At 36.3% G+C, this 15,780-nt stretch overlaps 1 protein-coding gene across 1 annotated transcript in view; it reads left to right on the plus strand.

Moving 5' to 3' along the window:
* The window catches only part of LOC107017581, a 44,094-nt gene that overhangs the window by 23,508 nt on the left and 4,806 nt on the right, over positions 1-15,780 (plus strand). Inside the window, exons 10-20 of the mRNA XM_015217748.2 lie at positions 1,410-2,057; positions 2,821-3,214; positions 3,377-3,519; positions 3,725-3,874; positions 9,030-9,239; positions 9,999-10,559; positions 10,640-10,699; positions 11,237-11,565; positions 11,675-12,098; positions 13,267-13,731; positions 15,597-15,713. Of these exons, the coding sequence (XP_015073234.1) occupies positions 1,410-2,057; positions 2,821-3,214; positions 3,377-3,519; positions 3,725-3,874; positions 9,030-9,239; positions 9,999-10,559; positions 10,640-10,699; positions 11,237-11,565; positions 11,675-12,098; positions 13,267-13,731; positions 15,597-15,713 (3,501 nt within the window). The remainder of the gene's footprint in view (positions 1-1,409; positions 2,058-2,820; positions 3,215-3,376; positions 3,520-3,724; positions 3,875-9,029; positions 9,240-9,998; positions 10,560-10,639; positions 10,700-11,236; positions 11,566-11,674; positions 12,099-13,266; positions 13,732-15,596; positions 15,714-15,780) is intronic.

A 15,780-nucleotide genomic window follows, 5' to 3' on the forward strand; every position in this document is an offset into this window, starting at 1 on the left:
GCTTTTGAAATGACAATTGAATGGTCATGGCCCTTTGAAATATGGTTTTTCCTGATCTTTGTTGTCTAAATATGATACCAGGAGCATTAATTGAAGACACATAGAGTCCACATGGCTGGAATTTCTCCTTTAGAAAGCCACTCAATGATTGGGAGTTTGAAATAGTAGGTGAATTTCTGAATGTTTTAGAAAGCTTCAAGGGCACAACAGTTAATTAAGACTCTTACTCCACTACCAAATCAGCATATACCAATCTCTAGTTTCAAATGGCCAACAAGACATAAGCTGGTTTTCGAAGAGCATCTTCTTTTGAAGTTATAATATGTTTCTCCTGGGTGGTGGTTAGGAGAGCCTGTTTAATGCATGAGAATTCGCAGAGAATGGGTATTCAGTTGAGCAATGTTTCTTATGTAAGGAGAAGAGTACAGAAAACAATAGCCATCTATTTTTGCGTTGTAGAATGACTGGCAAACTGTGGCAGATCTTTTTGAGCATGATTGAAATGGTATGCCAGAGCCCAGAAGCAATTATGGATTTGGTAAATGCTGGTGTAAGGCGGGGGATTCTGTAAGGCAAAAGTATTGAAACTCTATCCCAGCTTGTATATGGTGTATTGTGTGGATAGAGAGAAATGCAAGGTGTTTTGAAGAAACATTAGTTCTTTAAATAGAATTTAGTCAAGATGTATTTTATCTTAGTATTTTTGGTGCAAGGAAAATTATATTGAGGATGCTGAATCTTAAATAGATTTCATAGGTCCACTGTGGAAGAGATGCAATTAGTTCCTCTAAGATGAGCAAGACTTTTGAACTGTAAATAAGGTGGTCAGCATTCCCTAAATGCTGATGAATATAATGTTTCCATTATAAAAAAAAAAAAGAACAAAAGAAACGGAACTCTGATTAGGCTCTTATGTTTACCATGCTATTTTCTTTATAAACACATTTTGATTCACAAGAATTATCTTAATCATTTGTTGCTACACTTCATTGGCATAATGTTAACATTTAGAACTTGGAGCCTTCTAACAGGAGGACACTGCACCTTTCGCGTGTTCGATTTACAGCTTGTCAACTTTTTATAGTTGTTTTTAGAGAGTGAAAAGCATTAAAAAGATGTATGCACTAATCTCAGTCAGCTGAAGCACTCTCTGCCGACTAGGAACTTGAGCCACAGGGTTCAAACTCAGGGAGTCATCCCTCTTCCTCAGCTCCTTAATGGCTAGGAAATTGAAGATTGAATTTCTATAGAACCAAATTGGAAAACCATTTTATTTTGATAAATTTCTTTGATACTGCTGATTGTTTTATATCCCTTTATATGTCATTATACCATCTTGTGTTTACGTGACTTTGTTGGTCTATTAAATCTGTATTGCTGGCAATAACCATAATCTTATTTTCCGACAGATAGTGCTGGATCAACCTTCCCTTATGGGGGTTAATGTTTTGTGGGAGTCACAACTTGATTACCACATTCGCCATAGTGACTGGTTGGATGTATCAAGTCTCTTAGAGGCAATCCCATCATATGCATTAACAATTGAAACCCTCAGTGTCAGTTTGGATGGTGTACGCTCTTCATCAGTTGACGAATATCTTCAGAAACCTCATGACTGTGGCAGTTACATATATTCTCTTGAAGAGGTGGATGCTGTTTGCATGAATGTACCGAGTGTCCAAATATTCAGGTTTTCTGCGCACAGTATGTGCTCCATGTGGTTGCTAATGCTTATGGAGCGGGAACTTGCTAAGAAATTTATTTTTCTGAAGGATTACTGGGGATCTACTGCAGATATTGTGGCTCTTCTTGCTCAGTCAGGTTTTATTCGTGATGTGCATAAATCTTTACTGACGGATGAGCCCGCTGATAGCTGGTCAGAATCTGTACTGCCTATTAGTAATGCCAGAACTCATCCAGATTCCATCCAAGCATTTCATAAGGTTATCGTACACTACTGTTCACAGCACAACTTGCTGAATTTCCTGGATCTTTACCTTGACCACCACAAATTGGCATTAGATCATGAATCAGTTTCTTGGATGCAGGATGCAGCAGTGAGTAAACTCGACTTATCATTATGTGATAGTACTTTCCTTTGGCTTAGGTATCCAGTATGGGTTTTCATTATGTGAGAACCTTAGAGTTTTAATCCTATTATTGATTGGTACTCGGCCATAATGGAAACCCATGTAAATATGTATCTCCACTTCTGAAAGGCTGAAGTATCAAACTGTCTGTTGGAACCATGCAATCGGTGAAAGACGGTTCCATAACTGTGCTGTGTCTTTGCAATGCAGAAACAAGTGGTTATATAGTCTCCTCTGCTTCTTTGCATAATGGACACCAGGATGCAATCTTAAAATCTCTCCTCCATTGCATACTCCCTGGTGGTTTATATTAGGGAAGCTATATGCTAGTATAAGCCTCCCTGGACGGTAATGCAGTCCTTCAGGGTGCACTGATCACAGAGCTTACCTATTTTTACTATGTGTAATATAAATTTGTCTAAATGAAAATACTAGTGGAAGGTCAAACAAAATGATAATTCTCAAGTTCATTGATTAGCAGACATCTAGTTACATTTTTCAGAACTTGCATTCTTTTGCACCTTGCTCCATTGATGTCTTTTATGCCCTTTCACTAGAAGCCTTAAATTGTGCCTTGTCCTTAATTGCTGATTTCCTGTAAAAAGATTTATTGGTTTATAGAGCTATATATTTCCATCTCTCTTTAACTTGTTACTTTTGAACTATCTTTTTGTCCTTTTTGACAGCCCAATTCACTAACTTTCTTGTTTCCTTTCTATATTATCATCAGGGAGATAACCAATCAGCCAAGTGGTTGCTTTTGCAAAGAGTCAAGGGGAAAGAGTATGAAGCTTCATTCTCTAATGCCCGTGCTGTTGTATCACATAATTTAGTTGCTGGTAACAGTTTCAGCACCATGGATATAGATGATATAATATGTACTGTTGATGACATCGCGGAAGGAGCAGGAGAAATAGCGGCTTTGGCCACATTGATGTATGCCCCAATTCCAATTCAAGATTGCTTGAGTAGTGGTAGCGTGAACAGGCTCTATAGTTCTGTACAGTGTACACTAGAGAATCTTAGGCCATTCCTCCAGCGCTTTCCTACTTTATGGCGTGCACTAACTGCAGCATGTTTTGGACAAGATCCAACTTGCAGCAGTATAGGTCCTAAACCGAAATGTAAGTTGCTGCTTTCTAATATCTCTAGGTTTGTGCCCCTAAATTTGCTTGCCACCTGGAAGGACCTCAAGAAGTTCTCCAGTGATGGAGTCACGTAGGCCTAACCAAAGTTGCACTTTTATCTGATTATAACCTTTTCCTTATTAACTATGTCTTCTGCAGTGTTTGGTTATTCTGATTTATTAGACTATTTGAATTGGCGTGAGAGTGTATTCTTCTCTTCAGCACATGATACTTCACTCTCACAGATGCTTCCATGCTGGTTTCCTAAGGCTGTCCGGAGATTAATCCAGCTTTATGTACAGGTTGCCTATGAAACTCCAGTTGTGGTTTAACTTAATCACTTGCTCTTTTAAAAGATTTCATGGGATGGAAAGCAATGTAGGATCTTCCAGCTACTATATACTATGGAGACAATAGCCTATCTTTGGCATAATTATAACAAACTCTAACTATTTAATTCTTAACGTGCCTGTTTCATGCTTGGTTGTAATATCTCTGTTATGGTAGGGCCCACTTGGTTGGCAGTCGATTGCAGATTTGCCAATGGATGATCCCTCTCTGCTGAGGGAAATTGTTCCTTCTGACATCAGTCCCTTGTCCTGGGAAGTTGCCATCCAGAAACACATTGAGGAGGAGCTGTATGATTCTTCATTAAAGGTGAGTATTGCTTCTGTGATCATTTACTACTATTAAATTTTTGAGATATTAGTGGTCGTTTTGTAGAGTGTATTAGAAAAAATAACGTATGCATTAGCCTTGTGTATTACTAGTACCTTGTTTGGTACTCTTTTCTAACCTATGTATAACTAATGCTTGCGTAGTTATACACTCTATAGTGTATTAAGGTGTGTATTGCTAATACCACGGATTTCTTGGTAGAATCAATGCAATGATTATAATGCATGCATTAGCATGATTAAAGACCCAATTGCCCCTCAAAACCCTTTTTACATCTTTTCCGCCATAATAGTGGAGGATGTCCGTGTAAATTAAATTTTTTATGCAATGTTTTTACTATTTTTTTAATACATCAAACCAAACAATGCATAAAAGTAATCTATGTATAATTAATGCAAGCATAACTAATACATGCATTGCTACTGCAAGCATTACTAATACACCCTATTTGACATTATTGTTATACACTCTACCAAACGACCCCTTAAGTGTATAGTAAAGTAATCTTAAGATCAGGTTTCACTCCAAAATGAGCTATCATTAATTAGTGATAACATGCAACATGTGTACTTACTTAAGAGTGTATAGGATGGGTAATTGAGTATGCATGCAATGCAAGGATACTGGAAATGAAATGATGATAGGGCATGGAAATTTGACTTTGATGGCACGACTAATCAAAATGGGTACGGAGTAGGGGCATTACTGATTGCACCTGATGAATCGCACACCCCCATTGCCATTAAGCGGAACTTTTAAGGAACTAAGAATACCACTGAAGATGAAGCATGTATCTATGAATTAAAGACTGCCTTGACCCTGGGAAAATAAGAAATCGAAGTATTTAGGGATTCGACGCTTATCATCTGCCAAACTCAAAAGAAATGAAAAACCAAATATGAAAAACTTTTTAATTCATTCACCAGACACAATATAGGTCCAATCCAGAGGATCAACGCTTAAGAGTTATGTCACACATGTTTAAAGGTCGAACAAAGTGATGCAAAGACGACCTAAAAATAAGTTTGAACTTCTCTTTCACTAGCGTTTTTATTTCCTTTAGAAATGTATGTCAATATACTGCATCTTTGAATATCTTAGTCGTCCAGGTATCCATCCTTATAATTGTTTTGACAAGATCTTGCGCTTGGCTAAGCCCGGCATGGATGAAGTTGAGGCTTGCCTCTAAGTCTTCTGGGATAAAAAGATACCTCCAAAACTTAAAGGTAAGTTCTATAGAGTGGTGGTTAGATCGACGTTGTTGTACGAGGCAAAGTGTTGGCCAGTTAAGAACCTCATGTTCAGAAGATGGATGTTGAGATGGATGTGTGGGCATACTAGGAGCGATGAGATTAGGAAGAGGTCATTCGGGTAAGGTAGGAGTGACCACCACAAAATGAGAGAAGCGAGATTGAAATGGTATGGACATGAAGCAAAGATGTGCAGACGCTCTAGTGAGGAGGTGCGAGAGGTTAGATGTAGTTGGTACGAGGAGAGGTAGAGGTAGGCCAACGAAGCATAGCAGTTAGACTGGACATGACGCAACTTCAGATTACTGAGGACATGACTTAAGATAGGAGGATGTGAAGGTCGTGTATAAGGTAGAAAGTTGGTAGGTAGTGAAGTGTTGTGGTTCAGGGTTGTTGGTGTTTTTCCTTGAACTAGATGTATTCTTGCCGTTCTAGATTTTGATATCTATCATCATTTGTTTATTGTGTTTCGGCTACTGCACGATTTTGTTGTTGTTCATATTCTTTTCTTGTAGGCTTTCTTGTAACTTTTCATGTTTTCTTCTTATTTATACTTGAAACTAGTAAATAATCCGCGCTTCGCGCGGGAATTGAATATCACTGAATTTATAAAATAATGTTTTAAATCTATCCGTCATTAAAACTAAAATACTATATTCTCTTACATACAAGATAACCTGGTAACAAACATTAATAATGTAAAGGAAATGAAATTTATTACATCTTATCAATTATCCTTAATAACATAAGCATAAACTAATGACTGTAAATATACATACCAAGATCTGTAACATAAGCAATAGTGTCAGTGAGCCACTCAACAGGAACAAAGTACACAAATAGTTAGTTGTGAAGAAGAAGAGGTTTAGAATTATCGTCGTTTTAAAATGAGAGGAAATGTGCCTTTATCGGAAATGTTACAACTATTTGGAAAAGTTGCTACCTTTCGGAAAGGTCACAACTTTTCAGAATTGTTGCAACTCTTTATTAATGTCGCAATTTTTCATAGAAGTCGCAACTCTCATTAAAGTCGTAACTTTTCATAAAAGTCGCAACTCTTCATAAAAGTCGAAACTTTTTGTAAATGTCACAACTCTCCATAAAAGTCACAACTCTTCATTAAAGTCGCAACTCTTCATAAATGTCACAACTTTTCATGAAAGGGGAAGACTAATTTTGGAAATAAATAAATTTAAAAAGAAATTCTAGCTTGTGGTGTCGCCACGTAGGCGGGCCTAGGGTTCTCTTTTATATATATACTAGGTAAATTACCCGTGCATTGCACGGGATTGAACTATGTTATTAAACTCACATCGATCATTCGGTAATATTCGGATTTTCGATATATACACTACATTGTAAAGATCATTTTATCTAAAGACGATCCAAAACTTTAGAAGTGTTATATTTTTTTTATTTTTTATTTTTTTAAACAAAAATTATGAGTCATAGAGATATTTTAAGTATAAGAAAGAAGTCTAAGAAATCTCCATGGAAATAGTTGGTCAGAAGTAATGAAATTTTCTAAATTTCAAGAACTTGTAAAGAACAACATCAAACGATAAAGAAGAGACCAAAAAGCCTCTAACAACACTCCCAAATAAAGTGGAACATCACATCCATACAAGAACATAATTAACTAATTCAAATGGAGAACCTTCTGCTCCTTTCTTATGATCCTAAAATTGTTAGTATCATAAATGTTTTTCTTCATCGTCTCAGAATAGTCATTACTATTGCTTAGGTTTCATATCACCAACCGAACTTATTTGGAATTGAACCATAATTATTGTTATGGTTATATTATGCAATTACAAAGAATGAATGTAATTATCAATCAATCAGTAGGCAACATCATTCATATAATATTCTAAACCAAAATTTTTACACATAACATATTAAAATCTCAAAGCATAATTTTTTGAGTGCTTGAATTCAAATATCCACAAATAATAAAGACAACCTTACTTTCCTAACAATCAAGAAGAGAAACGCTTGTTGCTTAACATATTTTTCAAAAAGATAGTTTGTCGGTTTGCATTCAAGTTTACAGTTCACAAATTTAATTAAAAGAAGCCAAAAGAAAGAGTTATTACTTCTTTATCAAAAAAGCAAAAAAAACTTCATTAAAATAAAGAGTTATCACTATGGCAAAAATGATATTTAGCGACAATTATAAATGTTCTTGGAAAAAATCCGGAGCAACATTGAATCTAATGACAATTACTTAATGTAGGTAAAGGCTCTAGCTCTCTTCGTTACTGCGCATATTCATTGCTGATAAAAAATATTTTTGGTTAAGTGTATTCTGGATATTTGTTAGTTTCAAGAAAATTTGATCTCTTATTACGCCTAAAAAGAAGAGACGAAGAAATATAACAAATTAGTTAACTTGCGATAAAAGATGTGAACTAATTGTCTCTATACTAATATTTTAGGAAGGGTTCAATGGCTTATAAAATGTTTATACTAAGAATGAGCAATCAAAATAATATATTAACTCTGGCAAAGAAGAGAGCAATTTGTTTGGTTCTTTTAACAAACTTCAGCATTCGTTCCGTATTAGTTATCACATTTTTATTGTTCTGTGCTATCAAATATAGCACAACCCACAAGAAATTTTCCCAAAAAGTATACGATAAAACGATAGAAAGAGACAAAATAGAAAATAATCTTCAATCATCCTCATTGAAATTTTTAATTGTGTTTTTTAAAAAAAAGACACCAAAATAGAAAATTTTTTTTGCAATAGATACATGAATTACTATGACTTATGGTAAAACATTAAGCTTCATTAGATATGAGGAAAAAAACTTTGAGGAATGAAACACACTTTATAAGAATCTTAATTAATGCATCTAAATTCAACTCCCCTATAGCCAAAAAAAACCAAAAAATAATAGTGGCAGAAATAAATGTTTTGTTATTAAAGAACCAAATATAATGAATTGAACCATTTCAACAGTTTTATAAGTTGTGGACTGAGAGGTGTAAGAGTAGCAATGTCACATTGTGATTAAGATCATTTTTCTTTGTTTATATGAAGAAACCTGTAGGAAGGGAAGAAAGAAAAGATCGATTTTCAATCATCCTTGCTGAAATTTTTAACAGAAAACATAGTAAAAAGAAATTGCCATAGTTACATGAATAACTATGACTTATAGTAAATATTGATCTTCATGTAGTAGGAGGAAGAAAACTTTAAGGAATGAAACAAACTTCATAAGAAGCATAATTAATGTATTTTAATTCGACTACTCTATAATGAAAAAAAACCTACAAATATTTGTGGCAGAAAATCCCTCTATTTATATTAAACAAAGTGTAGGTCATAACTCTTTGGAAAAGTTACAACCCTTCGGAAATATCACGACCTTACATAAAAGTCGCGATTATTCATAAAAGTCGTAACTCTTCATAGAAGTCGTAACTCTTCCTAAAGGTTGCAACTTTTCATAAAGTCACAACATTTCATGAAAGGGGAAGGCTAGTTTTGGTAATAGATAAATTTAAAGGGAAATCCTTGTTTGTGGTGGCGCCATGTAGGCAGGCCTAGAGTTCTCTTTTATATATATGATAGATGATGATATATGATTGTTGCACTTGAGTTGAAGGTCTTTCGAAAACCACATCTCTACCTCCATGAGGTAGTGGTAAGGCCTACATGCACTCTATCCTCCCTAGACCCCACAATATCTTATTGCTCTTTTATTTTGATGTCACTAAATGGATATATTCAGATTTCATTGGTTGGAAATATCTTTGATGAAATTTGAAAGTTTGTTTAGGTGCTCACAATTTGTCTTCCATGTATTCTGGGTCCTTTTCTAATTTTTAACTGGGTCATGTTATCATCCTTAATCCAAGTCACTCTCTGGCTTTAGGAATCTAAAGTTGGAATCGAGCACCATTTACATCGTGGACGTGCATTGGCAGCTTTTAGTCAGCTGCTGTCAAATAGAGTTCAAAAGTTGAATTCAGAAAGTTCACGTAGGCAGCATGGAAATCCAGTGCAAGGCCAAACAAACATCCAGTCAGATGTGCAGATGCTTCTTTCACCTATTACACAGAGCGAACAGTTGTTTCTTTCATCTGTAAGGATCATTTTCTTCTAATCAGTTGACAAACTGGCATTCTTCTTTTTCTAATTTCAGTCATATCAATCCTATATCTACTTCTTTTGTCCTTTCATAGTCATAATGTGAAAACTGAAATACCTTATGTTAGTATACAAGGAAAATCTCTCTTTTCACTACAGTTCTTGAAGTGTTGTTTTGCTCTTTCAGCATCATATATCATAGAAAAGTTCTTAAGGAGCCAATTAAACAATAGAATTTTGAAAAATCTTGTGTGAATGACTTCAAGATGCTTTATCTACTGCACCTCTGTGACAGCATGTTAGTGAAAATACCTGATATTAATAGTTGTAGTTGGTTTCATGTGAATCAAATTACTGTCAAATAGTTTCGCTTTCATATCTTTTGTCTTGGGTCTTACTATTCTTTGAGTTTTTTGTTAAGTATTTTATATATGCTTCAAGGTAGTAAAAAAAGTAGAACTTGCTATGTAAGAGCTGTCATAAGAATAATGTATTGAAAGGATATAAATATTTAGAAAATGCCCCTTCTCTAAATGCTCTTTTGTTGGAGTGCACTAGAATACTGCTCTTCATTATGCTGGACTGCAAATCGCTGAAAGACAAGAGTCCTATGATGAAATAGTCCATTTATCTGTGAGAGACTTCTATATAACAAGCTGAAGTGTATATGCAAGAACTCTCAGAGTTTTACATTCTGTTAATAGTGTATTCTGATTTTTATTCCTCTTAAGCATTTGTTGGTTGACATATTTAGGTTGTTCCCCTTGCTATTGTGCATTTCGCTGATTCAGTGTTGGTGGCATCTTGTGCTCTTCTATTGGAGTTATGTGGTCTATCTCCTGGTATACTCCAAATTGATGTTGCGGCTTTGAGAAGAATAGCCTCCTTTAATAAATCTGGCCCTTGTTCCAATCACCTTCAGCAACTTTCTCCCAGGGGGTCCTCATTTCATTCAAATAATAGTGACAATAATATCACTGAATCTCTAGCACGAGGATTGGCAGATGATTATTGCCAGAATGATTGGTTCAATCAAGCTATTCAAAAAAGTGATCAGTTCACAACCTCTGACAGACAACCATCTCGAGCTCTCATGCTTGTCCTGCAACATTTGGAAACATCAAGTCTTCCGTCATCAGCTGATGGAGTGACTTGTGGTTCTTGGTTGTTAACTGGGAACGGTGATGGAGTTGAACTGAGGTCTCAGCAAAAAACTGCTAGTGAACACTGGAGTTTGGTAACAACATTTTGTCAGGCGCATCAACTTCCTGTGAGCACCAGATATCTTGCTTTATTAGCAAGAGACAACGATTGGGTATGAGCTTATTTAACATCATTGCTGACTTAAAACTTTTTCTTGATATGGACTATTTATGGGTTTACTTTTTTTCCCAGATTGGTTTTCTCTCAGAAGCTCAAATTGGAGGCTACACCTTGGAGGCCGTGATGGAAGTAGTAAGCTTCATATCTATTTCACTGTTACATTTCCCACATTGGTGGAGTAAATGGAATGTTATCTCCTTATATGTTCTTGGGCAATCTCCACCTCTTAAGCTAGAACAAGATGAGGATTGCTCAAGACTATATAAGAATACCACTAACTATCCACACTCACCACACCACCATGACCTCTTGAACTGTCTTTTGGGGTTGAGTTGTACTAAAGTCATTTGGGTAATTGGAATGGGTTTATCTGATGTTGGACCACCATGTTATAATGTGCACGCTCCAGATGTCAGTCTTGGGCATGTTAGAAATCCCATATCGGTTGTGGAAATGGGTAATTGGTCTTCTTATATGGTTTTGGGCGATTCTCCTCAAGAGCTAGCTTTTGGGTTGAGTGAGGCCCAAGGTCCATTTCTTGGCAATCACTACATGTTCCCTTGCTAAGTCGTTACTGCTACAAATTTTCAGTTTTATTTTGGAAGAGGAAAAGACCTTTTGTTGCTAACTCATAACTTCATCTCACTTGATTTATGTACTACATGTTAGGCACTAAAGGAGTTCGGTGATGCACGTCTGAAAACCCACATACTAACAATTTTGAAGAGTACACAATCAAGGAAAAAATTTAGCTCTTCGTCAAGTTCAGATACTGGGGAAAAGAAGAATGGGACATCATTTCCAGATGAGAATGTGTATGCACCGGCCGAACTATTTGGAATTATCGCTGAATGTGAGAGGCAAGCAAGGCCTGGAGAAGCTCTTCTTCTGCAAGCGAAGAATTTATGCTGGTCACTTTTGGCTGCAATTGCTTCTTGTTTTCCAGATGTCTCTTCGTTGTCTTGCTTGACAGTTTGGCTAGAAATAACTGCAGCAAGGTTGCCATCATAGTTTCTGTTTCTTTTCCATTAATTAATAAAATTCTACTTCCTTTCATATATGCTCACTACTTTCTGGAAAAAAATTTCTCATGAAAATCCTTTACAGGGAAACATCAGCCATCAAAGTTAATAATGCTGCTTCCCAGATTGCAAACAATGTCGCGGCTGCTGTGGAAGCCACAAATTCCCTACCTGCATCTGCCAAAGCACCTACAGTTCATTATAATCGCAAAAACCCAAAGCGTCGGCGACTCATGGAGCCTGTGTCAGTGAATTCCTTAATTTTCACAATCCCTGATGTACGAAAGGCAGATGGTAATGTGAGAATTCAAGACATGAATGCTGGAGAGGAATGTGAAAAGCAAGTTGATCAGGATGAGAAAGTTTCAAATGGCTCTGATGAAGTGGCTGGTTCTTTGTCTAGAATGGTTGCTGTGCTCTGTGAACAACATTTATTCCTTCCTCTGCTCAGGGCTTTTGAAATGTTTCTTCCTTCATGTTCACTCTTACCTTTTATCCGAGCTCTTCAGGTATGCTGAACCATTGATGTCAACTACACGTTACCTTTTTGAAATGAAGGGGCATTACTTCAGAATCTTATCATTGCTGAAATTTTTCTTAGTTTCAGACTGACAGTTGTAAAACGTTTCATCATTGTTCTTGCTGTCTTCCCTTGTTGTTTGCCATATTGAAAGCACAATATTGGTAGTTGTAATGGTGCCAATTGAGAATATAACAACTAGGTAAATGACAGTGTGCTCTCTCTAACTAATTAAACTTTTAGATGATATGGTCACATCCTTTAACTTGGGTGCCAAAGAAGGCAGAGGTCCTCGGTTCAAGTCTCACCGTCACCCTTCAAAAAAGAATTTTCATCTGCTTGGCCATGGAAAATTAGTCCCGCAAGTGAGAGGTTGTGTTGAGAATATATGAAGTGTTTTTTCTAACTTAAGTTTTTAGATGAGATGGTCACACACTTTAACAGTGCCAAATACAACGTTGAGATTCACAGCTTTTCTAATTGCCACCCAGCTGATTGTCTCGTAACATAATTGACTCCTTACATTCATAATATTTTAGTAGTCCCCTCGTCCCCTCATGTTTTTTCACATTGCAAGGTGCAATTTTGACTTGCAACGTTATGACAAAGCTCCTGGGAAGAGTCTCAAGTTGGTCTTAGAATTGCTGCTTTACAGCTCCTACTCATGAATAATAGTGTTTCCAGATGTATATGCAGGATCCTTTTCACTGTTTGGACAAAAAGATGTAATCAATACTTTAAAGCTATTGACTTATATATTTAGTGGTAAGGTTTCTTTGGGGTTGGGGTGACTTGTTATGTAATAATTATCTAGTCATGTTATGCGTTTTCCTCACTTATGCACCTGTAACGATGGTGTTGGGATACAATCTCATTGGTGTCTAGCACTCTTAAAAATACTAAATCAGAACAGAAGTGTTGTTGCTTCCTTACATGTGTAACAATCTCATTGGTTTCTGGCAGACATCTAAATGTAAAAATAATACGTCATCAGAACAAATGATGTTGTTTCTAGTGTGCAATATCATGTGCATGTGCTGTTCCTATTGTGTAATTATGTGTAACTGAGTCGTTTCGCTTAATAAGATACACATGTCGTGAATATAATAACAGTTGTCTAATTCCATAAACCCCAAATCTTGCTGTTTCGTTTCCAGGCATTTTCTCAAATGCGCCTCTCTGAAGCATCAGCTCATCTGGGATCCTTTTCTGCTAGAATTAAGGAAGAACCTCATGTATACACACAAGCTGGGAAAGAAGGGAAAATTGGAAGTGTATGGATAAGTTCTACTGCTGTGAAAGCTGCTAATGCGATGCTCTCAAGATGTCCTTCACCTTATGAAAAAAGATGCTTATTACACCTCCTCACTGCCACTGATTTTGGTGATGGAGGTTCTGCTGCAACATGTTATCAACGACTCTACTTCAAAGTAAATTTGGCAGAACCTTCTCTTCGCAAAAATGATGGCCTACATCTTGGAAACGAGCCACTAGATGATTCTTCACTTTTAACTGCTTTAGAGGAACATGGGCACTGGGAACAGGCACGCAATTGGGCTAAGCATTTAGAGGCCAGTGGTGGGTCTTGGAAATCTGCCACACACCATGTTACCGAAGCACAGGTATTCGGCTTACTATTTAGGCTCTTTCCTCTTTTTAGCTTTTAACTCAAGCATCATTCTTCTAGAGCTGTTTCTTTCTGTGAGTTATGATTTTCTTTGTGGCTGTAATTCCTTTGTTAAGATGCATTCAATTAACACTTGCAGTACAAAAATAGCTAGGGATTTTTTTTTGGGGAAATCTTTATTCTGTTTCTTTCCAGATCAACATTCCTTGTAGTATTGTTCACAATATAACAATCCTATTTACCTAATAACAATTTCTCAATTGTAATGCCTGAACAGTTTGTCCATGTTCCAAGCTACCCCATTGTGTTCTATAGCATATGAAATTTATCTTCCCTTCTCTAATCCCCTTTTATATTTCTCTTTCCTTTTCCTTTTCTTCTGAAGGGGGATATTTGGCGTGGGGAGGGGCTTGGGTTGGCTGCAACATAATATATAAGTCACCTCACAGTTTGTCTCATCCATTGAATGGACAGAGCAATTCATTTCAAGTGTTTACGGTATTGAGTCAGTGAAGACATAAAAGTTCTGATGCGCAATAGTCTTATATTGTGTCATTTATCAAAAAGAAAATCTTTTACGTGGTATCAGAAACAGATTTCTGTGGAACTAATTGCTAAATTGATTCAAGATGAAAGGAGCTGTTTCAATCAAAGAAAGGATATATCATATCATATGCTTGTTTCTCTTGACTGGAGGCAGGAATATAGTAAAGCGTACTGATTTGATTTCTCGACTGACTGATGAAAGAAGAATTGTATGCATTGACATGGATTTACAAAAAATTAACCTAATGATATGTCATATGTGCTGTAACAAGTATTCGGCGCTTCTAGCTGTGGTGAAAATAAACGATGTGCAGCATGACTGGTCACGGGAATCAATCTTAGATAGCCATGGCGTTTACAGAGAGTGGTGCATCTCAGTAGCCATTTCTTTCTTAATTTTAAGCAACAGAATTCTTGTTTTTAGAGCCATCAAAGGTTTCATGGACTTTGCAACTCTTATGTTCCAAAGTCTTAGTTGGCTTAGAAAGCCAAATGAGACTTTTGTTAAAGATATTCATGATGACATTAACATATGGAAATGCTTCCAATAGAAAAGAATGACTTTATGAAAACTTAAAACAACTTGTATATCTGTTGATAATAGTTTAGTATGCTTTTCAAAATCAAACTAAGTTGATGTCTTTGGGTTTGAGGGCAATGGTAAAAGGACATCTTGATTGTGAAGGTCACTTATTTCTTATATTAATATTAATTAACAATGATCAAGAGCCTAATGTTAAATGCAACATTTTCTGTACCACATTCAGAACTTGGAAGTTGAAAATTTTAAAATTGCTATTGAGAGGCCACATGAATACAATTTCAGTACTAAATGCTGAATGGACCATTGAAAACAGGAAAAAAAGGACTTGAAGAGCAATAATCATTAATCAGTCAAAATTCTTGGAGAAGTATACTGGACCTGTGTATGAGATTATACATGTTCCAGATTTCTTACTTTCTGAATATCCTTGTGCCCGTGGTTCTTAATTTCCATGGCTTTCAGTGTTTGTCTTAAGATCTTTTAACTATAATCCATCTAGAGATATCATTGATGTCCATCTGGAAGTGTCATGTCATATGTGCTATCTTGGTGGTGTAATTGTTTGTCTCTTTGGTGTTTCTTCTTTTGTATGATTCTGTTATATGACATATTAACATAGCTTGCAATCTGCTGTTGTTATCTAATGATTTTTACATTCTTTATTTTTTGCATAGCTTTCTCATTGTAGTTGACTCATGACTGCAATTCTTTTATCAATCTATTCCTCTTACAATATCCTTCTCTCCCTGCGTTTATGTTCATGCATGAAGGCTGAGTCCATGGTTGCAGAGTGGAAGGAGTTTCTTTGGGATGTTCCGGAAGAAAGGGCTGCTTTATGGGGTCACTGCCAGACTCTCTTTCTTAGATATTCCTTACCACCATTGCAGGTATTTAGTTACATTGTGAGACAGATGTAACATCAGCCTGTGTGTGTGTGTGTGGGGGGGGGGGGGG

This window comes from Solanum pennellii, chromosome 4, assembly GCF_001406875.1.
Source record: "Solanum pennellii chromosome 4, SPENNV200".
Lineage (NCBI taxonomy): Eukaryota > Viridiplantae > Streptophyta > Magnoliopsida > Solanales > Solanaceae > Solanum > Solanum pennellii.